Below are 24766 nucleotides of genomic sequence, written 5' to 3'. Positions count from 1 at the left end.
TGACAAGCCAACTTTCTTCAGCCTCCTGAGGTTGAAGAGGCGCTGCTGCGCCTTCTTCACAATGCTGTCTGTGTGGGTGGACCAATTCAGTTTGTCTGTGATGTGTACGCCGAGGAACTTAAAACTTACTACCCTCTCCACTACTGTTCCATCGATGTGGATAGGGAGGTGTTCCCTCTGCTGTTTCCTGAAGTCCACAATCATCTCCTTAGTTTTGTTGACATTGAGTGTGAGGTTATTTTCCTGACACCACACTCCGAGGGCCCTCACCTCCTCCCTGTAGGCCGTTTCGTCGTTGTTGGTAATCAAGCCTACCACTGTTGTGTTGTCTGCAAACTTGATGATTGAGTTGGAGGCTTGCGTGGCCACGCAGTCATGGGTGAACAGGGAGTACAGGAGAGGGCTCAGAACGCACCCTTGTGGGGCCCCAGTGTTGAAGATCAGCGGGGTGGAGATGTTGTTGCCTACCCTCACCACCTGGGGGCGGTCAGGAAGTCCAGTACCCAGTTGCACAGGGCGGGGTCGAGACCCAGGGTCTCGAGCTTGATGACGAGCTTGGAGGGTACTATGGTGTTAAATGCCGAGCTGTAGTCGATGAACAGCATTCTCACATAGGTATTCCTCTTGTCCAGATGGGTTAGGGCAGTGTGCAGTATGGTTGAGATTGCATCGTCTGTGGACCTATTTGGGCGGTAAGCAAATTGGAGTGGGTCTAGGGTGTCAGGTAGGGTGGAGGTGATATGGTCCTTGACTAGTCTCTCAAAGCACTTCATGATGACGGAAGTGAGTGCTACGGGGCGGTAGTCGTTTAGCTCAGTTACCTTAGCTTTCTTGGGAACAGGAACAATGGTGGCCCTCTTGAAGCATGTGGGAACAGCAGACTGGGATAGGGATTGATTGAATATGTCCGTAAACACACCAGCCAGCTGGTCTGCGCATGCTCTGAGGGTGCGGCTGGGGATGCCGTCTGGGCCTGCAGCCTTGCGAGGGATAACACGTTTAAATGTTTTCCTCACGTCGGCTGCAGTGAAGGAGAGTCCACATGTTTTGGTTGCGGGCCGTGTCAGTGGCACTGTATTGTCCTCAAAGCGGGCAAAAAAGTTATTTAGTCTGCCTGGGAGCAAGACATCCTGGTTCGTGACGGGACTGGTTTTCTTTTTGTAATCCGTGATTGACTGTAGACCCTGCCACATACCTCTTGTGTCTGAGCCGTTGAATTGAGATTCTACTTTGTCTCTATACTGACGCTTAGCTTGTTTGATTGCCTTGCAGAGGGAATAGCTACACTGTTTGTATTCGGTCATGTTTCCGGTCACCTTGCCCTGATTAAAAGCAGTGGTTCGCGCTTTCAGTTTCACGCGAATGCTGCCATCAATCCACGGTTTCTGGTTTGGGAATGTTTTAATCGTTGCTATGGGAACGACATCTTCACTGGTGTAGTGTGTACAGTACAGTACACCAGTGCAGTATGGGTAGTCTAGTCTCATACTCTGTGCCCAACCCCAGCTGCTGGTCACCTCAGCATTCATATAAACAAGCAAGGCCAGTCACAGGGAATAAAACAATACCACCAGCACTAATAAATATACTGCACCCCTTTCCCAATGTAGCCATAAAAAAATGTCACTATGATAGTTTTCATTTATAACAAGGGACTGCTTAGAAAACAAACAATCTTATTTAGTTGTTTAAAGCCAGAGTAGAATAATTACATGTTTTACTGTTTATCCAATACATGAGTTGAGTGCCTCTGTTGAATGAATCTGACAGACTGACAAAGAATTAACCACATCTCAAACTACTAAAGGGCATTTTTTCTGCACCATTAGAGATACAGTAGGCCTGTAGACCACCGGCAGTGATTGAATGATCTGATGGAACTGATGCTAATTCAGTCAACGTAAAAAGTATTACACACACACAAAAAAGAACGCACAATCATTATCGTCAGATAAATTACTCTTGTCTGTAGTTAATGATGTGTGTCTGCTGTTAAATTGTTCAGTTAAAACACACTCGGCCTGCACCATTACCCCAACCCACCCTCTTTACTCTACCAGTTCATAGGCTAACATTATCCTTGAAGTTGCGATTCACTGCATGCTCATTCACTTTAATATATTATTGTGCATGTAGATTGTTTTGTGTTACACAATGATTGGCATACCAGGATTGAGGTTTGGAAATATACATAGGCTTTCCATGGACCCGACAGTACATAGTAGGGGCAGTTTCTCTCCAACCCATATGTTGGTTTTCAAGCACTGCCTCACTATATAACAACCTAGCTAGGACAGCCGAGCAAGCTAAGAGAGTGGACACAGTAGAAGGGAGAGTGGATATTGAGTGAAGAGTGGAGTGCTCTATAGACAGAGAGACAGCTACTGTATGACCAGGGTAGCTTAGATCTCCCCTCATGTCGATGGGAGCCTTTGATCATATAAAGCATGTTCTGTGGGAGAAGGTGGACTGTCCGAGGGTAAGGTTTCAATGTGCCACTTGCCTAACGCCTTTTGTTCACAGCACACGTAGCAGCCAACCACAGCCAGAGGCCAGTGCTCCTGTGTCAGAGTTAAGCAGTCAGCAGTTTCTAGCCAGGCCCCAGGCCAGAGGTCAGCAGTGAGAGAGGTCAGAGGTAGGGGAGAGGTAGGTAGAGGACACAGGTGCCAACACAACACAGCAAACGCTGCAGGGTACCTGTTCTCAATCACATCACTGTGTATTGTATGCTGCCATACATTGCGTCTTAAGGTACTATGAGCACTGAGCAGACAATAATTACAGCTGTAACAGCTTCGGTCATGACATGTACGGTGGGTGTGGGGGTTGTTTTGTACTGTGAGCAGACAATAAAGACAGCTGTTGTTGCTTTGATCATATACTGTGGGTTACTCTGTTATCATGTCAATCACTATCCCATTTAAGCATAGCTCATTCTGAAGTGGAGGTTGGTGTGTGTTGTTACATTGTTGTACTGTATTGTTAGGTGATTGGCAGCGGAGAGAGAGAAAGGCAGGATGGAAGTCCAGTTGAATAAATAAGTCTTCCTGTTTCCTGAGAGAGTTCTGTTTGTAGCTCCGGTCAGGAGGTGCTTACGCAAACACGCACATACATAAGAGCGCACGCACAGAAACACACACATACGCACGTGCACACACACACACATGAGCGCACGCACAGACACACACTACCTACTGTTACCTACAATTGAATTCACTCTAAAACATGTACAGCTGGCTAAACTCAACAAGAGCTGGATGTTTAAACAATAAGCGGTTTCTACCCCCGAACCCTGAGCATTTGAAGTGTGGCTGGGAACTACACTGTGCGTGGTTCTGGCTTTTGTAAAACCCTGACATAAACTCCAATATTTGTGGCTGATGTGTGGAAAGCTACTGAAGTGGTTCCCAATTAATTTTGGCTGTGCTGTAGATCTTAGACTGCTGAAGTTTGGCCCTGAGGATATTAGGCTGTTCACCATATGACACTAATGGGAAGATTCATCTCCTTCTCTGGCCGTTCAACACAAACACACACGCACAAACATGCACGCACGCACAAACATGCACGCACGCACAAACATGCAGACACACAAATGAAAGTCCCATGGGACATTGACCTTGGACCATAGACTGTACTCTGACTGGACCACACACACATGCTCCCTAGCACGGCCCACAGACTCGGACTTGACATAGTGCAGGATCTGATCACCCATGTCTCCGATTCAGCAGAATGGCCTTAGATTCAAAGCAGTTTACATTCTGGCATTTCATGAACAAACAAAAACAATTAGTGAGTGACCAGACACTAGGCACTGATCCAAGGGTATACAGGTTACATGATAACATGGATTTTCTCTGATCAAAAACCTTTTTTTCACTTCATACCATTAAATAGAAATGACTAATTACTATTAAGTAACTGGATCCAGAGCTTTTTTTTAGTTTACTCAACTTTTCGGTTAAAGTGTTACCTGAACTTAAATGTTCAGCTGGCAAAAAAAATCAGAAAATGTTGGCTGAAATTCAGTGAACATAAAATTATGTTTGCTCAACTTGTCACATATGTTCATTCTACTATTTTTTGGGCATCTAAAACGGGCTGTGCAACCGGTTACACACGCAACCAGTGCTTTTAACATAGTGTTTTCAATATACATATTTGACACAGCTTCACATACAGTACATGATTACATTGTAAATTTATAGAGTAATTATTATTCAACATTTATTTCTTAACCCTTATTTTACCAGGTAAAATGACTGAGAACACCTTCTAATTTACATCAAAGACCTGGGGAATAGTTACAGGGACGAATGAGCCAATTGTGAGCAATTTCTTTAGCCCAGAGAAAAGGGGACCTCCTACTGGCCTTCCAACATGGTCAGGGTGGTATGCTGCTGTCCTCATCTGGGATTTGAACTCACAACCTACTATGCCACCATGTCTGTGTCAATCATCAGTTAATCTGGCTATTTTCTCATAACTGATTTGATTAAATAATTTCAGCAACTTTAGGGTTTTCTGTATAGTTGTCTAATGTTGATGGAGAATATTACTTTGTTTTAATGTTACGCCTTGATCACTATGATAAATACAATAGTTTTACTTGAGTATACTTTTAACAGAGCTGAGGTTTACTTTGAAGTGCAAAGTGTAGCAATACATGTGAAATCATTTGTTTGTTTGTCTTATCCCGTCCCATCCCGTGTATATATATATATGGTTTTGCTTCGTATATATTTTGTATATATTTTTAATCTCAATTTACATCTACCGACTGAATATACTCTCCTGCAACCCACCTCACCCAATGTGATATGGATCTGCTATTTTTTATACTTTAGAACAGGAACCCCCTTCAGAAGCAAGCCAGCTAACTAGTCAGTAGTCAGTTAGCCACTGCTAGCGGTCATCACCGTTAACTCGGACATCTGCCAGCCTCAGCCCGGTCAATTCCTGCCAGTCTGCGCAGCATGATATCAACCCAGAGCATATAGGACTGCTTTTTCTCTACCACATCTCCAGATTCCTACCGCAAGCTAAAAACCTTTACTCCGGATCATCACAGCTAGCTAGCTGCTATACGAGTGGCTACTCCTGGCTACTCCCATCTCTGTCCCGAAGCAAGCACCAAATAGCATGGAGCTAGGCCCATCTCCCGGCTAGCTGAAGAGATCCATCAGACAATTCCTGGGCTTCAACACTTCTCTTGCCAATTACCCTGTACCCTTTGCTGCCAATACGTCACCATGCCGATCCATTACGACTGGTCTGCCGACGTAACCGTCCGAGGGGGTTTCAACAGGCTCTTCAGTTGCGACATCCCCGAGGCCCATCTGCTAGCCTGCTATCCCCGGCCTCCTAGCTGTCTGAATAGCCATGCCTCCAGCTCGCCTAACCCTCTAAATACACCTTTGCTGTCTTCAAACAGGATCTCAGAGATCACTGCCTGAATGTGTAATGGGTCCGCGGTCAAACGACATCCCTAATCACTGTCAAACACTCCCTAAAACAATTCAGCGAGCAGGACTTTCTAATCGACCTGGCCCGGGTATCCTGGAAGGATAATAACCTCATCCCATCAGTATAGGATGCCGGGCTGCTCTTCAAAAGTGCTTTCCTCACGGTCTTAAATAAGCATGCCCCATTCCAAAAATGTAGAACTAAGAACAGATACAGCCCTTGGTTCACCCCAGACTTGACTGGCCTTGACCAGCACAAAAAAAATCCTGTGGCGTTCTGCATTAGCATCAAATAGCCCCCGTGATATGCAACTTTTCAGGGACGTCAGGAAACATTACACTCAGTCAGTTAGGAAAGCTAAGGCTAGCTTTTTCAAACAGAAATTTGCTTCCTGTAGCACTAATTCCCAAAGGTTTTGGGACACTGTAAAGTCCATTGCGAATAAGAGCACCTCCCCCCAGCTGCCCACTGCACTGAGGAAAAGAAACACTGTCACCACCGATAAATCTATGATAATCGATCATTTCAATAAGCATTTTTCTACGGATGGCCATGCTTTCCACCTGGCTACCCCTAGCCCGGCCAACATCTCAGCATCCCCTGCAGCAACTTGCCCAAGCCCCCACCCCACTTCTCCTTCATCCAAATCAAGATAGCTGATGAAAGAGCTGCAAAATCTGGATCCCTATAAATCAGCTGGGCTAGTCAATCTGGACCCTCTCTTTCTAAAATGATCCGCCGAAATTGTTGCAAACCCTATTACTAGCCTATTCAAATGCTCTTTGGTATCGTCAGAGATCCCCAAAGATTGGAAAGCTGCCGTGGTCATCCCCCTCTTGAAAGGGGGAGACACTCTAGACCCAAACGGCTATCCTGCCCTGCCTTTCTAAAATCTTCGAAAGCCAAGATAACAAACAGATCACAGACCATTTTGAATCGCACCGTACCTTCTCTGGTTTCCGAGCTGGTCATGGGTGCTCAGCCAGGCTCAAGGTCCTAAACGATGTCATAACCGCCATCGATAAAAGACAGTACGGTGCAACCGTCTTCATCGACCTGGCCAAGGCTTTTGACTCTGTCAATCACTGCATTCTTATCAGCAGACTCAATAACCTTGGCTTCTCAAATGACTGACTCCCCTGGTTCACCAACTACTGTTCAGATAGAGTTCAGTGTGGCAAATCGGGGGGCCTGTTGTCCGAACCTCTGGCAGTCTCTATGGGGTTACCACAGGGTTCAATTCTCGGGCTGACTCTTTTCTCTATCAATGACGTCGCTCTTGTTGCTGGTGATTCTCTGATCCACCTCTACGCAGACGACACCCTTCTGTATACATCTGGCCCTTCCTTGGACACTGTGCTAACTAACCTCCAAGCAAGCTTCAATGCGTACAACACTCCTTCAGTGGCCTCCAACTGCTTTTAAAATGCTAGTACACTAAGTGCATGCTCTTCAACCGATTGCTGCCCGCACCCTCCCACCCGACTAGCATCACTACTATGGACGGTTCTGACCTAGACTATGTGGACAACTACAAATACCTAGGTGCCTGGCTAGACTGTAAACTCTCCTTCCAGACTCAGCACATTCTTGAGCATGCAATACAGCGTTCCTCAGTACGAAATCCTTATCGACCCACTGTGCTGTCAGACTCATAATGCTCATGGGGCTGACAGCATGTGTAACTCTGATAGGGCAACATCTGAAGAACAGCGCCTACTTGGTAGTGTGTACCGGTGCTCGACCAGTCGGCGAAAGCCAACATCATCCACAACAGAGAACGGTTGATTGTCAAGGACAATGAATTCCATTATCTTGGCATTAACCTCTCTAGGGTATGTGGGACGCTAGCGTCCCATCTGGCCAACATCCAGTGAGATTGCAGAGCGCCAAATTCAAATACAGAAATGCTCATTATAAAAATTCAGAAAACAAAACATATTTTACATAGGTTTAAAGATTAATTTCTTGTTAATCCAACCACAGTGTCAGATTTATAAAATGCTTTTCGGCGAAAGCATACCTAGCCCAGAACATAGCCCAGTTGACAAATTATTACAAATAGTAACCAGCCAAGCAAAACTCAGAAATAGAGATAAAATGAATCCCTTACCTTTGATGATCTTCATATGGTGGCACTCAGAAGACATTCATTTACTCAATAAATGTTACTTTTATTCGATAAAGTCTCTTTATATCCAAAAACCTAAGTTTTGTTCGCACGTTTTCTTCAGTAATCCACAGGCTCAAACGCAGTCAAAACAGGCAGACAAAAAAAATCCAAATTGTATCTGTAAAGTTCATAGAAACATGTCAAACGTTTTTTATATTCAAACCTCAGGTTGTTTTTAGCCTAAATGATCTATAATATTTCAACCGGACAATAACGTTGTCAATCTAAAAGGTAAACAAGAAATGCACTCTCTCGGAATTGCGCATGAAAAAGCTTTTCTCAGGTTTTCGCCTGCCAAATCAGTTCTGTTAGACTCACAGACACTATTTTAACAGTTCTGGAAACTGTATAGTGTTTTCTATCCAAATCTACCAGTTATATGCACATCATATCTTCTGGGCCTGAGTAGCAGGCCGTTTAATTTGGGCATGCTTTTCATAAAAAAATCCAAATGCCGCCCCCTACCCTAGAGAGGTTAATGGATTTCGCCTTTGAGTTGTCTCGCTGAAATGTTCTTACTCTTTCAAATGACTGCTCTACTTGTTGACTGCTCGACCCACACAGCAGACATTGTGGGCTAGGTTAGGAATGCTGTGTTGCACGTGTAGTTCTAAATTTTCTGTGCCATGATTACGTCATCTACCTACATTATATAGGTACGCAAGTCAGCTTTGATATCGGTTATGCACATCGGTGTTAAACTAGACATTGGGCCGATGCTGGCATTACCACTATATCATGCATCCCCAGTAAATACAAGCCATATTTATGTTGATTTGTATCCCCTTTTGTACTTCAACTATTTGCACATCGTTACAACACTGTATAAAGACATATGTCTTTATTATTTTGGAACTTTTGTGAAGTTAATGTTTAATGTTATTTTTTTACTGTTTATTATGTATTTCACTTGCTTTGGCAATGTAAACGTGTTTCCCATGCCAATAAAGAGAGAGAGAGAGAGAAAGAGAGAGAGAATGTAAACAGAGAGATACACTAATGAGAGTAGAGAACAGTGTCTGACAGTGAGAAAAGGCCACAATGTAGCCTAACTATGGTCATTGTATACTGCCTGGAAAAACTGCTTCCTCTCTTCCTCTGAAGGTTGGACTGCATTTGACACTACAGAGCCACTTCAGTTCAAGACATCTCATTATGTATTCCAATCCATCCATGAATGCACAGAATAATACGACACAAACATTCTAATTTGCCTGACATTTGATAAGAAAATATTAAAACTTGCGAAGACATAATTTTCCGTTCTGAATGGTACAGTAATAACTTGTTAGTTCATATTACAAACCCTGGGTCAATTTGCTCTCCCACTGAGGAAACAAGGCGGCAGGAAGACATATCTCATCAGACACTTCAAATTAGATAAAGCACATCTAATTAGGATGGATAACCACCGAGTGAAATGTAAATAAATATGCTTGAGATCTCTCAGAGGAGAGGAAAAGAGGGACAGATAGTAAGACAGTTCAGTCCAATTAGAGCGACTGAGGGTACACCATGTCACAGTAATAGCAACCACTGCCAGAGGATCAAAAGGAACTGGTATTCCCTCAGAATCATTTACATACCAGAAAATAACATAAAAGCACACTGGCAGGTCCAACCATCATGCATTAATAATAACTGCCTGACAAGAAAATACCACGCGTTGATAGAACCTATTTCAAATGGCCCAAGCTTGTGGGTATATGAGTTTATATTTTCATTACCTTTTAAGATTTCAATTCTTTGCTCTTTCAGTACTTCAACACTCTCATTCCAATCAAACCAATGATTAAACATTTCTAAAAATGCAACTCAAGCACAATTTATTCCTCACATTTTTGCAGAAGGAACTCTGGCCTCTGGTACATTTTAATGGCATCTGAAATACACAGCAAAATTATTGAATATTTTATCGAGTTTACCTCCCAGATTGGAAATATGTGTTGCATTATGTAGAAAGACAGTACAAATTACTGAAAATGTATGATTTCAGTGTTTTGGATATTATCTAGGTCTAGCCCTCTGTGATCAGGACTATTTTTCAAGTAAGAAAGCATTCATCCATAAACATTTAATCTGTCTTCTTTTGAGAATAAAGTCTTATTTTACTGCAAGATATGAAATGCTACAATGATATTTGTTCTTCAAATTGTATTTTATTAAAACAGAAAAATGATGTAAATATCTCACATTATCTTGAAAAATACATTTTAAAAGGTTTTGATTTCCAGGTTTTACACATTTTTTAGAGAAAAAAACAACATTAAATCGTATGTTCTAAGTACCCCAACAATGCTTAAACCACATCAGGAGATCACTTTTGAGGTCTGGGAAAAATACCAACTGGATTGATGAAAATAATCATCAATGATTATGATATCATTCTACCATAAGCTACTTTGTAGTTAAAATTTAATTGAGAAGATTTTTTAGAAAAGCCTTTACATCTGTTTTCATTAGCATCATCGCTAACGACTACACAAATTGGTAGCGACGAGCACCGCACATGGGCATAGAAAGACAGGGAAATCTCAATGTCTCTTCTGAAAGTTGCAGGAAATACGAATCACTGATGATTATGTTCATGGCTTTTGATAAACTTGGGCAAATTCATTCATTTTCAATACATTTAGTTGATTCCCTACGAAGGTTAATACATTTTGGAAAATTGTTGAATATTGTTTTAATGACTGGATTCCGTGAGGGCCCTAATTATCATATTTGGACCAGAATGAGGCTCACAACTACCTATACCAGTAGCTCATGCAAATTAGGGAGCCAAATGAATGGCTCTCTCACCGATGCGATTTGGTAGGCTACACTCACAGATGGAGGAGTTAGTCACTTTAGTGTCACCGTCTGGCAAGCCCCAACATCCTAGGAAAGGAAACTTAGGATCCCAAAAGTTTTATAGTCCCGTACGTACCCCTTCAAACATTCAACCTCCAGCTGTGTACCCCCTCTAGCACCAGGGTCAGCGTACTCTCAAATGTTGTTTTTTTTGCCATCATTGTAAGCCTGCCACACACACTATACGATACATTCATTAAACATAAGAATGAGTGTGAGTTTTTTTCACAACCCAGCTCATGCGAAGTGACAAAGAGCGCTTATAGGACCAGGGCACAAATAATAATAATCAATCATTTTGCTCTTTATTTAACCATCATATATATATATATATATATAAAACCTTATAGGTTCATTGAAAATGGTGAATAACTCACCACAGGTTAATGAGAAGGGTATGCTTGAAAGGACGCACATAACTCTGCAATGTTGGGTTGTATTGGAGAGAGTCTCAGTCTTAAATAATTTTTCACACAGTCTGTGCCTGTATTAAGTTTTCATGGTAGTGAGGGCCAAGAATCCACTCTCACATAGGTACGTGGTTGCAAAGGGCATCAGTGTCTTAACAGCTCGATTTGCCAAGGCTGGATACTCTGTGCGCAGCCCAATCCAGAAATCTGGCAGTGGCTTCTGATTAAATAACATTTTCGATGAGGCTCCCTTGTTCAGATATCGGTAAGTGGACTGGAGGGGATGAAAGGGATAACGAATCCAGTTGTTTGTGTCATCCGTTTCGGAAAGGTACCTGCGTAATTGCGCACCCAACTCACTCAGATGCTTCGCTATATTAACATTTGACATTGTCTGTAAGCTTGAGTTCATTTGCAAAAAAAAATAATCATACAATTATGGAAAGACTGATGCGCAGAATAACTGATGAATTTACGAATGCTCAACACCCGTTGAGATGCTTTGCGGTTCGTATGGATAGCGTAGCTAACAAATTGTCAGTCAACATAAGGTGTAAGGTAACTTATTTGAAAATACATTACTTTATTACATTGGTCAGCATTTTGTTAACATTTGTCTCTGTACTTTGCTCTGGTCATATTTGCCTCAATCCTAACTAGAAAAAAAATCCCCACAGCATGATACTGCCACTACCATGCTTCACCCTAGGGATGGTACCAGGTTTCCTCCAGATGTCACGCTTGGCAGTCAAGTCAAATAGTTTAATCTTGGTTTCATCAGACTGGAGAACCTTGTTTCTCATGGTCCGAGAGTCTTTAGGTGGCTTTTGGCAAACAAGCGGGCTGTCATGTGCCTTTTACTGAGGAGTGGCTTGCGTCTGGCCACTCTACCATAAAGGCCAGATTGGTGGAGTGCGGCAGAGATGGTTGTCCTTCTGGAAGGTTCTCCCATATCCAAAGAGGAACTCTGGTGCTCTTTCAGAGTGAACACTGGGTTCTTGGTCACCTCCCTGACCAAGGCTCTTCTCCCCTGATTGCTCAGTTTGGCAGGGCATCCAGCTCTTGGAAGAGTTTCTTCACCTGTGGTGAAGAAGCCGGATGTGGAGGTCCTGGGCTGGCATGGTTACACGTGGTTTGCGGTTGTGAGGCCGGTTGTATGTACTGCCAAATTCTCTAAAATGACGTTGACAGCAGCTTATGGTAGAGAAATTAACATTTTCTGGCTACAGCTTTGGTGGACATTCTGCAGACCCAGGGTGATTTCACACACTTCCTGTCTGGAAACCATAACAAATGTTGTAAATAAATAATTTTGTTCAAATGTTGAACCAAAATCATAAGCAAGGGGGGAATGCTCCTCTTTTTTAGGCAGAAAACCAGAGTTGATGATAGCCTTGCAGAGAGATCCACTGAGACCAGGCATCACAGAGAAGAGAGGGAAGAGAGAGAAGAGAAATTGGCCTCTTTAGACATTGCCTGCATACCAGTGTTAATTTTTAAAACTACGGAACATTTTGGTCTAGTTAATGGGACACTGGGATTTTGGCAATGAAGCTTTTTATCTACTTCCCCAGAGTCAGATGAACTCGTGGATACCATTTCTACTGCATGCAGTTGGAAGGATGTTGTTAACTAGTGTTAGCCTTATTGATGACTAGTGTTAGCGCAATGACTGGGAGTCTATGGGAACTGCTAGCATGCTATTAGATATCATAGACTTACAGTCACTGCACTAACGCTAGCTAGCATTGGCTCGTGAAACGACCTCCAACTTTCTGCATACTGGACGCATAATGAAGATCCACTCACAGCCAAGTTGCAGCCTTCTGGTTGAGGCGACAAGGTTTTTGCCTAAGTTCATGATGACATTGACCACTGGAAGCAAAATAGCATCATAACTTCAAAGATCCACCACCATATTTTACAGTAGGTATGAGGTATTTTCTGCATTTTTAATTTTTTTATTTCACCTTTATTTAACCAGGTAGGCAAGTTGAGAACAAGTTCTCATTTACAATTGCGACCTAACTAAGATAAAGCAAAGCAGTTCGACACATAAAACAACACAGAGTTACACATGGAGTAAAACAAACATACAGTCAATAATACAGTAGAAAAATAAGTCTATATACAATGTGAGCAAATGAGGTAAGATAAGGGAGGTAAAGACAAAAAAAGGCCATGGCGGAGTAGTAAATACAATATAGCAAGTAAAACACTGGAATTGTAGATTTGCAGTGGAAGAATGTGCAAAGTAGAGATAGAAATAATGGGGTGCAAAGGAGCAAAATAAATAAATAAATACAGTAGGGGGAGAGGTAGTTGTTTGGGCTAAATTATAGATGGGCTATGTACAGGTGCAGTAATCTGTGAACTGCTCTGACAGCTGGTGCTTAAAGCTAGTGAGGGAGATAAGTGTTTTCAGTTTCAGAGATTTTTGTAGTTCGTTCCAGTCATTGGCAGCAGATAACTGGAAGGAACGGCGGCCAAAGGAAGAATTGGTTTTGGGGGTGACCAGAGAGATATACCTGCTGGAGTGCGTGCTAAAGGTGGGTGCTGCTATGGTGACCAGCGAGCGGAGATAAGGGGGGACTTTACCTAGCAGGGTCTTGTAGATGACCTGGAGCCAGTGGGTTTGGCGACAAATATGAAGCGAGGACCAGCCAACGAGAGCATACAGGTCGCAGTGGTGGGTAGTATATGGGGCTTTGGTGACAAAACGGATGGCACTGTGATATCAAATCAAATCAAACGTATTTATATAGCCCTTTGAACATCAGCTGACATCTCAAAGTGCTGTACAGAAACTGCATCCAATTTATTGAGTAGGGTATTGGAGGCTATGTTGACATCGCCGAAGTCGAGGATCGGTAGGATGGTCAGTTTTACAAGGGTATGTTTGGCAGCATGAGTGAAGGATGCTTTGGTGCGAAATAGGAAGCCAATTCTAGATTTAACTTTGGATTGGAGATGTTTGATGTGAGTCTGGAAGGAGAGTTTACGGTCTAACCAGACACCTAGGTATTTGTAGTTGTCCACATATTCAGTCAGAACCGTCCAGAGTAGTGATGTTGGACGGGCGGGCAGGTGAAGGCAGCGATCGGTTGAAGAGCATGCATTTAGTTTTACTTGTATTTAAGAGCAATTGGAGGCCACGGAAGGAGAGTTGTATGGCATTGAAGCTCGTCTGGAGATTTGTTAACAGTGTCCAAAGAAGGGCCAGAAGTATACAGAATGGTGTCGTCTGCGTAGAGGTGGATCAGAGACTCACCAGCAGCAAGAGCGACATCATTGATGTATACAGAGAAGTCAGTCCAAGAATTGAACCCTGAGGCACCCCCGTAGAGACTGCCAGAGGCCCGGACAACATGCCCTCCGATTTGAAACACTGAACTCTATCAGATAAGTAGTTGGTGAACCAGGCGAGTGTTGGGATTATTATGAATAAATAAATAAACAATATCCCCATTTTGAACCTACAGAAACTTAGCTCTGGGTTTTTTAGATAAGGTAGTGAGTGCATTCCTAGGTTTTCTGTTAATTAGAACTGTCAGCTCAGTGGTGATCGATAATGTTGAAGGGTCAAAAGTTACCTGGGAGTGTGTTAGTAAGTTAGAAATATCTTTTCACCTCACTTTGTCCCGGTCAAGAGGGGATTCTGTTAAAGCAATGAAATGACGTCATGATCTGTATATAAACTGTTGCTCGTGGTTAAGTGTTAGCGCGCTCCGAGAATAAATTCTGTTACCTATTATTGAAAGACTGGTCTGCGTCTATTTTATGCAAACAAGAATCTTAGAAATTCTCATAAAATAGATTAAGGGTTTTCAATTTATGAAAGCACATTGGCATAATTAAATTACACTAACAGCGAGGCAATCATTTGAGAAACCAAGGCTGGGGCGGCAGCGTAGCCTAGTGGTTAGAGCGTTGGACTAGTAACCGGACGGTTGCAAGTTCAAACCCCCGAGCTGACAAGGTACAAATCTGTCGTTCTGCCCCTGAACAGGCAGTTGACCCACTGTTCCCAGGCCGTCATTGAAAATAAGAATGTGTTCTTAACTGACTTGCCTGGTTAAATAAAGGTAAAATAAAAAAAATTAAAAAAAATAAATATGGTGATTGACAGAGTCGAAAGCCTTGGCCAGATCAATGAATATGGCTGCACAGTATTGTTTCTTATCGATGGCGGTTAAGATATGGTTTAGGACCTTCAGCATGGCTGAGGTGCACCCATGACCAGCTCTGACACCAGATTGCATAGCGGAGAAGGTATGGTGGGATTCGAAATGGTCGGTAATCTGTTTGTTGACTTGGCTTTCGAAGACCTTAGAAAGGCAGGGTAGGATAGATATAGGTCTGTAGCAGTTTGGGTCAAGAGTGTCCCCCCCTTTGAAGAGGGTGAAGACCGCAGCTGCTTTCCAATCTTTGGGAATCTCACACAACACGAAAGAGAAGTTGAACAGGCTAGTAATAGGGGTTGCAACAATTTCAGCAGATCATTTTAGAAAGAAAGGGTCCAGATTGTCTAGCCCGGCTGATTTGTAGGGGTCCAGATTTTTCAGAACATCAGCTGACGGGATTTGGGAGAAGGAGAAATGGGGAAGGCTTGGGCGAGTTGCTGTGTGGGGTGCAGTGCTGTCGACCGGGGTAGGGGTAGCCAGGTGGAAAGCATGGCTAGCCATAGAAAAATGCTTATTGAAATTCTCAATTATAGTGGATTTATCGGTGGTGACAGTGTTTCCTATCCTCAGTGCAGTGGGCAGCTAGGAGGAGGTGTTCTTATTCTCGATGGACTTTACAGTGTCCCAGAACTTTTTTGAGTTTGTGTTGCAGGAAGAGCATTTCTGCTAGCCTTGGCTTTTCTAACTGCCTGTGTATATTGGTTTCTAGCTTCCCTGAAAAGTTGCATATCACAAGGGGCTGTTCGATGCTAATGCAGAACGCCATAGGATGTTTTTGTGTTGGTTAAGGGCAGTCAGGTCTGGAGAGAACCAGGGGCTATATCTGTTCCTGGTTCTAAATTTCTTGACTGGGGCATGCTTATTTAAGATGGTGAGGAAGGCATTTAACAAAAATAACCAGGCATCCTCTACTGACGGGATGAGGTCAATATCCTTCCAGGATACCCCGGCTCGCTGAAGTGTTTCAGGAAGCGTTTGATAGTGATGAGTGGAGGTTGTTTGACCGCTGACCCATTACGGATGCAGGCAATGAGGCAGTGATCGTCGAGATCTTGGTTGAAAACAGCAGAGGTGTATTTAGAGGGCAAGTTGGTTAGGATGATATCTATGAGGGTGCCCGTGTTTACGGCTTTGGGGTGGTAGCTGGTAGGTTCATTGATAATTTGTGTGAGATTGAGGGCATCAAGCTTAGATTTTAGGATGGCTAGGGTGTTATTAAGCATGTTCCAGTTTAGGTCGCCTAGCAGCACGAGCTCTGAAGATAGATGGGGGGCAATCAGTTCACATATGGTGTCCAGAGCACAGCTGGGGGCAGAGGGTGGTCTATAGCACGCGGCAACGGTGAGAGACTTGTTTTTAGAGAGGTAAGGACAGAACTCTGCAGGCTATCTTTGCAGTAGATTGCAACACCGCCCCCTTTGGCAGTTCTATCTTGTCTGAAAATGTTGTAGTTTGGGATGAAAATTTCAGCATTTTTGGTGGTCTTCCTAAGCCAGGATTCAGACACAGCTATACCATCCGGGTTGGCAGAGTGTGCTAAAGCAGTGAATAAAACAAACTAAGGGAGGAGGCTTCTAATGTTAACATGCATGAAACCAAGGCTATTGCGGTTACAGTCATCAAAAGAGAGCGCCTGGGGAATAGGAGTGGAGCTAGGCACTGCAGGGCCTGGATTCACCTCTACATCACCAGAGGAACAGAGGAGAAGTAGGATAAGGGTACAGCTAAAAGCTATGAGAATTGGTTGTCTAGAACGTCCGGAACAGAGAGTAAAGGGAGGTTTCTGGGGAGATAAATTAGCTTCAAGGTATAATGTACAGACAAAGGTATGGTAGGATGTGAATACAGTGGAGGTAAACCTAGGTATTGAGTGATGATGAAAGAGATATTGTCTCTAGAAACATCATTGAAACCAGGTGATGTCATCGCATGTGTGGGTGGTGGAACTGAAAGGTTGGATAAGGTATAGTGAGCAGGGCTAGAGGTTCTACAGTGAAATAAGCCAATAAACACTAACCAAAACAGCAATGGACAAGGCATATTGACATTAAGGAGAGGCATGCTTAGTCGTGTGATCATAAGGGTCCAGTTAGTAGTGAAGTTGGTTGGGGTAACGGAGATTCAGACAGCTTGCCGGGCCATTGGTAGCAAGCTAGCATAGGATGGAGGTCTGTTTTTAGCCACCTTGTGCGTTTCCGTCGGTAGATTAGTGGGGTTCCGTGTGGTAGAGGGGATCAATCCAAAATAGATATAGTTATAGTGACCCAATAATTATTTTCGATAGATCTATTCAGATAACAGCCGATAAGAAAGCTAACGATTAGCGGGCCGCAGATGGGCGTTCAGGTAACGTCGCAAAGGAGGGGCCAGTTGGATAACTCCCTCGGGCAGATAACGTCGGTAGTCCAGTCGTGAAGGCCCAGTGGGGCTCCGCGTCAGCAGTAAAACGGGTCCGGATTGGTAATTGTAGCCCAGGAGTGGCTGATGGAACTCTTCAGCTGGCTAGCGCCGGAATAATTGATGTTTGCTCCGGGATCGACGTATAGCAATAGTCATACGGATAGCAGCTGCAAGACCCAGGTGTAAATGTCCAGAGCTTTCGGTTGAAATCTGGGGATATGGAGAGAAAAATAAGTCCGGTATGTTCTGGTCTGAGTCGCATTGTACAAAACTGGCGATAGTTTTTCGAGCTAAAGGATAGCTGATGACCATCAACCGTGGTTAGCTGAATACTAACATTAGCCAGTAAACTGGCTAGCTTCTGGCTAGCTTCTGGCCCGCTTCTGGTTAGCTTCTGGCTAGCTTCTGGTGAGCTTCTGGTGAGCTTCTGGCTAGCTTTTGGCTAGCTTTTGGCTAGCTTCTATTGTGGATTTCAGATTCGAGGTAAATAATACTTTTTTTAAATTGGTGAGACGGGTTGCAGGAGAGTATTTTGAAGTTGAGTTTTTGATAAAGAAAATACATAAAAGATATGCGAAGAAATATGTAAATATATATATATATATATGGGACACGACAAGACGAGGGCAAAGGACGTCTGACTGCTATGCCATCTTGGAGAAACAATGTATTTACAAGGTATTTTCTGCATACTTATTGTTCTTTCAGAAGTCCAAACCCACCGCTAGTGAGTGTGGCCAAATGCCTCTATTTCAAGTTCATATGACCATAACACCAGTTTCAACCCAAGTGCCAATGCTGGCTCAATGTCTTTTTTCTCACAAGGGGAGGGTGCTGGAGTATTGGAAACAGGGGATCCAATAATTCTGACCCCCTTACTTTGAGAATTTGCTATTTATTACTTGTTAATCAAAATATCTTCCTCTGAGCAATTGTATTAATAAACAATAATTTAAAAAAAAATCTAAGCATATAATATAGCTCGTACTTGTATTATTAATTTTATTCAGTCATTTATTAATTTTGCTCATCTTTATCAAGGGATCTAATCATTACAGACCCCACTGTGTCATCGACATCAAAGCTTTAATCAATACACAGTCAATTATATTGCCTGCCTGCACCCTTTAACCCAGGATGCAGTTTTATAACCCTACATGTCACGTTATCCCTCAAATAATATATATATATTATCATTGTGAACAAAATTGCACTTGTTTGTTGCTCAATCAGGAAAAGTGATTTGTCCTTTGAGGATGTGCCATATATACATCAATCACTATCGAAGGAGACACTAGCCTAAAGAGGTGTGGATAGATGTCAGTAATATACCTCTTTCCAACAGAAAACAACAAGAACAAACTTTAGAGGACGAGTCACCCTCCTGACATCCATTTACAGAGTGAAGAACGCCAGTCACCACCCTGCATTTTGATGCTGTCTCAGAGGTGAGGTCATTTCACTCTACTCCATCGCTCTGCCGCTCTACACTTAACCTATCTACTCATCATGACATATAGGACCTTTTGGTCAAGGTTCTAAGTGGCCAAAACAACATATGTCCTCTCTTAAGTAAATGCCTGTGGGCAGGAAACTCAGATTGATGCATATCACATACTGTAACATGCATACAGTTGAAGTCGGAAGTTTACATAAACCTTAGCCAAATACATTTAAACTCCGTTTTTCACAATTCCTGACATTTAATTCTAGTAAATATTCCCTGTCAGTTAGGATTGCCACTTTATATTAAGAATGTGAAATGTCAGAATAATAGTTGAGATGATGATTTATTTCAGCTTTAATGTCTTTCATCACCTTCCCAGTGGGTCAGAAGTTTACATGTACTCAATTCGTATTTGGTAACATTGCCTTTAAATTGCTTAACTTGGGTCAAATGTTTCGGACAGCCTTCCACAAGCTTCCCATAATAAATTGGGTGGATTTTGGCCCATTCCTCCTGACATAGCTGGTGTAACTGAGTCAGGTTTGTAGGCCTCCTTGCTCGGAACACACACTTTTTCTGTTCTGCCCACAAAAGTTCGATAGTATTGAGGTCAGGGCTTTGTGATGCCACTCCAATAACTTGACTTTGTTGTCCTTAAGCCATTTTGCCACAACTTTGGAAGTATGCTTGAGGTCATTGTCCATTTGGAAGACCCATTTTCAACCAAGCTGAGATGTTGCTTCAATATATCCACATAATTTTCCTCCCTCATGATGCCATCTATTTTCTGAAGTGCACCAGTCCCTCCTGCAGCAAAGCAACCCCACAACATGATGCTGCCACCCCCGTGCTTCACAGTTGGGATAGTGTTCTTCAGCTTGCAAGCATCCCCCTTTTTCCTCCAAACATAACATTGGTCATTATGGCTAAACAGTTCTATTTTTGTTTCATCAGATCAGAGGACATTTCTCCAAAAAGTACAATCGTTGTCCCCATGTGCAGTTGCAAACAGTAGTCTGGCTTTTTTATGGCGGTTTTGGAGCAGTGGCTTCTTCCTTGCTGAGTGGCCTTTCAGGTTATGTGGATATAGGACTCATTTTACTGTGGATATAGATACTTTTGTACCTGTTTCCTCCAGCATCTTCACAAGGTCCTTTGCTGTTGTTCTTGGATTGATTTGCACTTTTCGCACCAATGTACGTTCATCTCTAGGAGACAGAACGCGTCTGCTTCCTGGGTGGTATGGCGGCTGCGTGGTCCCATGGTGTTTATACTTGTGTACTATTGTTTGTACAGATGAAAGTGTTACCTCAGGTGTTTGGAAATTGCTCCGAAGGATGAACCAGACTTCTTGAGGTCTACTTTTTTTTCTGCGGTCTTGGCAGATTTCTGTTGATTTTCCCATGATGTCAAGCAAAGAGGCACTGAGTTCTGAGCACCTCCAAAGAGGCACTGAGCACCTCCAATTGACTCAAATGGTGTCAATTAGCCTATCAGAAGCTTCTAAAGCAATTTTCTGGAATTTTCCAAGCTGTTTAAAGGCACAGTCAACTTAGTGTATGTAAACCTCTGACCCACTGGAATTGTGGTAAGGTGAATTATAAGTGAAATAATCTGTCTGTCAACAATTGTTGGAAATATTACTTGTGTCATGCACAAAATAGATGTCCTAACCGACTTGCCAAAACTATAGTTTGTTAACAAGAAATTTGTGGAGTGGTTGAAAACTGAGTTTTAATGACTACAACCTAAGTGTATGTAAACTTCTGACTTCAACTGTACATACAGTGGGGCAAAAAAGTATTTAGTCAGCCACCCAATTGTGTAAATTCTCCCACTTAAAAAGATGAGAGGCCTGTAATTGTCATCATAGGTACACTTCAACTATGACAGACAAAATGAGAAAAAGAATCCTGAAAATCACAGTGTCTGGAACTCTATTGGAGGGATGCGACAGCATTCGTCAATGAGAAATTCCATCATTTGGTATTTTGTTGATGGTGGTGGAAAACATTGTCTCAAGCGCCGCTCCAGAATCTCCCATAAGTGTTCATATGGTTTACATCATTTTCATGCTCATTAAACCATTCAGTGACCACTCGTGCCCTGTGGATGGGGGCATTGTAATCCTATGGGGGCATAGCCATGGTTGCCAAAATAATGGCCTGCCAAGCATTTTTATACATGACCTTAAGCATGATGGGATGTTAATTGCTTAATTAATTGTTCATGTTAATTGCTTAATTAGGAATCACTTCTTGTATCCCTCATTTACTCATGTTGCCATTATTTTGGCAGTTACCTGTACATATCACATGCTACATAGGTCACATACTATTACTGAATTCTCAATTTGACGACATGGGTTTCAAGGAAATGAAATGCTATGGAATGGGATAGTTTACATTGTGGGAACACATTGAACTAGTAAAGCATCACATCTTGACAGAGAACAGTGGTGTCCTTTGTTCATATGCATGCTATAAATTTGACCCACTTTGACAGATAATGAGCCCAGGACTATATATTTTTTTTTACCGTTATATGGTGAGATTCAAGCCATCACCCAACACGTCTCCTCTCTGAGGTGATGAAATGTATCAATTCCAGTGTGGGTAAAACAAAAGGTAAAATAATTGCGTCGAACATGAATCTCCATTTTGAGCAGGTGGTTGCAAATATATGCTAATCAATGGTACATAGCCAGCAGCTCAATAATCAAAACATGATATAATCTTTAAAACAGAACAATATGCAGAATAATATTCCATACCCTCAAATGCCTGAGTAACTAGAAACACCAATATGCTGTATAATCATCACCTCAGTCTCATCCCAATGTGTCTAGCTACCTCCTCTCCCTTCCAGATCCAGGGTACAGTAATGGGGACTCTGGTCACAGTGTGGTAGAATCAAAATTCCACAGCATCACAGATGGTGCTGGGTAAGCCTGTCAGTCAGCCGTAGCACCACAGCCTTCTGGGCGCCAAACGTGCAGACTCTGCAACAGCTGGCCCCCACAGCCCACTCACTGAGGGCACTTGTAAGCGGTGCTTTGGCACACCCCGCTCGTGATAGCACAGCCGGTGTGCACTGCCAACAGCTACAGCTGGCAGGATGGACGGACTGGTCATGAGGGAGTCTTGCCCATCCCTATGTAGCCGTGAGATGTTGCCAACAATTTGTCAGTGAGATCCGCTATTGGTTCCTTGATTTGTCGCTAGAAGTGACGTTTTGCTGCTGCACCAATTTGCTTTGCTGCGGTCCCCAACGAAGTGTTCTCACACCCTCTTCCACTGCACACCCGCTCTTCTTGTGCTTCTCTGCCTGTGTTCACATGAGCAAACTAGGTGAAAAATCTGTCGATGTGCCCTTGAGCAAGGCACTTAACCCTAATTGATCCTGTGAGTCGCTTCGGATTAGAGTGTCTGTTAAATGATTAAAATGTACACATTTTTAATTTTGAGAGCAGAACCTTGAAAACAGAAACCTGGCAAAACAAAACAGGGAAAATGGAATTTGGGAAAAAAAATAAACGGAATCAGGCAACAAATAAATGGGATTTTATAGGACCCTATTTATGATATGATGTACACTGAGAATACCAAACATTAGGAACACCTTCCTAAGATTGAGTTGCACTCACCCCTTTGCCGTCATAACAGCCTCAATTCGTCGGAGCATGGACTCTACAAATTGCAGGAAGCGTTCCACAAAGATGCTGGCCAATGTTGACTCCAATGCTTCTCACAGTTGTGTCAAGTTGGGTTGATGTCCTTTGGGTGGTAGACCATTCTTGATACACACGGGAAACTGTTGAGCGTGAAACAGCGTTGCCGTTCTTGACACAAACCAGTGCGCCTGGCACCTACTACCATACCCAGTTTAAAGGCATTTACATTTTTTGTCTTGCCCATTTCACCCTCTGAATGGCACACATACACACTCCATGTCTCAATTCTCTCAAGGCTTCAAAATCCTTCTTTAACCTTTCTCCTCCCATTCATCTACACAAATTGAAATGGATTTGACACTTGACATCAATACGGGATCATAGCATTCACCTGGATTAATCTGGGTCAGTTTATGTCATGTTTTGTACACTCAGTGTATATTCTATTATATATTATAAATATTAAGACATTTACTCAGGCAATTGATGTTAAGTGCAGTGTCTTGAAAGTGGAAGCAGTCAACATTTGATTTGGGCTAGCATTAACAACAAGAGCTCCTTGAGCTTTACCCTAAGCCCCAAGGCTGTCCCCTTGCACTGTCCCTTCCACAGCGCAGGCAGGGTCATTCTCGTGATGACAGCCATTATGGCTCAGGGGAGGACAAACAGAACAATTCCCAGCAGCAGATGGCTTACTTACAGTTTCTCCAGGACTGTCAGGCCAAAGAAGGAGGCATTTTTCAGCAGTGAGATCTTGTTGTTACTGAGGATCCTGTGGACAGAAGAGTGGAAAGGATGACTGTGACGTGGTGAGCCTTTCGACATATTAGTAGACTTATTAGTAGATATTACAAAAATACAGACAAATATCCAATAAATGATGCATCCTGTCAATAACTTGGTGAGAGATAGAAATGTATCTCTGATTTAATCTGGCCTTAAATGTCCCATCTTGGATGCAATTTTTGGGTCTTATTTATGGATTTTTGTGGCTATTGTTTGCCATTTTTGATGGCTAGGAAATATAACCTCATTGAAGACTGAATGCGACCCCCGGGGCAAAACTTGTTTGACCCCCCTGATCTACAGCTACCACTATGAACAAACAAGTCAATGATGTGCATGTGCTCAACAGGTACAGTATAGGCAATAAATACATATTTGCCCCAGGACTCTATGTGGATATACATTTCTGTTCTTGTTGAAGTATATTTAAAGTGTAAAGTAGTGCTTTATTTTAAAAGAATCTGGGGAAAAGGATCTTGAGTATTTATCTTGTAATATGGGTATTTGTTTGTGTATCAAGGAGGGTTAAAAACATTCATTCAAGACTCTCTGCAAAGCCTCTTAGCAGAACACACCCAATTACTCAAAAACATCAGTCATAACACACTGAGCCTCCGGAAGGAGTTCAGCTAACCACCATCACAGAAACAATTACACAAAAGCAAGGACGAATGCAGTGCACAGACACACACATGCACATCATCCCATAGTGAAAAACAGTAGCCCATCAGTGTTGTGTCTGGAGGGTCCAGGGGGACTCGTTAGGACACAGATGGAGGGCTGTGTTACCTGCTGCTCTAGTGAAACAAACAAACATATCAGACAAAAGATAAAGTCCACCCACACACCAGTAAACAACCACTAGTCTGTGTTCAACCACACATTCACACGCACACAGACATTTACACCCTGCCTGCCAACACGAACAATGCAGGATCTCGGCAACGTTCTTCCATTGATTTCCACTCATGGACTTGAATACAGCAGTAAATTATTTTGACTTTGAATGCTGAGATACCTAGAGATACCCCTCTCTACTGACCCTCCTTCCCTTCAGAGCTGTAGGCTGAGTGTGTAATGATTTATGTCACGCTCATTCCCCTGCCCAGATGCACATAATTTGAAATACACCTAAAATGGCATTTTGGGGATTTCATATCTGCTAAAATATTAAATCGCTCTTGCCAGACCTTAGATCATCCTGTCTGCTGCAGGGCTGGCCTGGCAGTAAGGCCATGCAGTGCGTGATGGAGCATGGCAGTGAGTCTGCATGCAGACGGGGCCTGCTGCTTTGCATGCACCACGTTGCATGTCTCCTACTGGCACGCTCCTACAGACAGACACCCAAGGTCAAATCACTCGCTCGTCTTC

General features: G+C 42.9%; 1 protein-coding gene across 2 annotated transcripts in view; it reads right to left on the bottom strand.

Moving 5' to 3' along the window:
* LOC115113348 (adhesion G protein-coupled receptor A3-like) overlaps positions 1-24766 on the bottom strand; it is a 274806-nt gene that overhangs the window by 222363 nt on the left and 27677 nt on the right. For both annotated transcript variants that reach the window (XM_029640886.2, XM_029640887.2), the window contains exon 2: positions 23310-23381. In XM_029640886.2, coding sequence (XP_029496746.1) covers positions 23310-23381 — 72 coding nt within the window. The remainder of the gene's footprint in view (positions 1-23309; positions 23382-24766) is intronic.

This window comes from Oncorhynchus nerka, linkage group LG28 (assembly GCF_034236695.1).
Source record: "Oncorhynchus nerka isolate Pitt River linkage group LG28, Oner_Uvic_2.0, whole genome shotgun sequence".
Taxonomy (NCBI): domain Eukaryota; kingdom Metazoa; phylum Chordata; class Actinopteri; order Salmoniformes; family Salmonidae; genus Oncorhynchus; species Oncorhynchus nerka.
The sequence above is the reverse complement of the archived record's forward strand: the minus strand, read 5'-3'. Positions and strand labels throughout refer to the sequence as shown.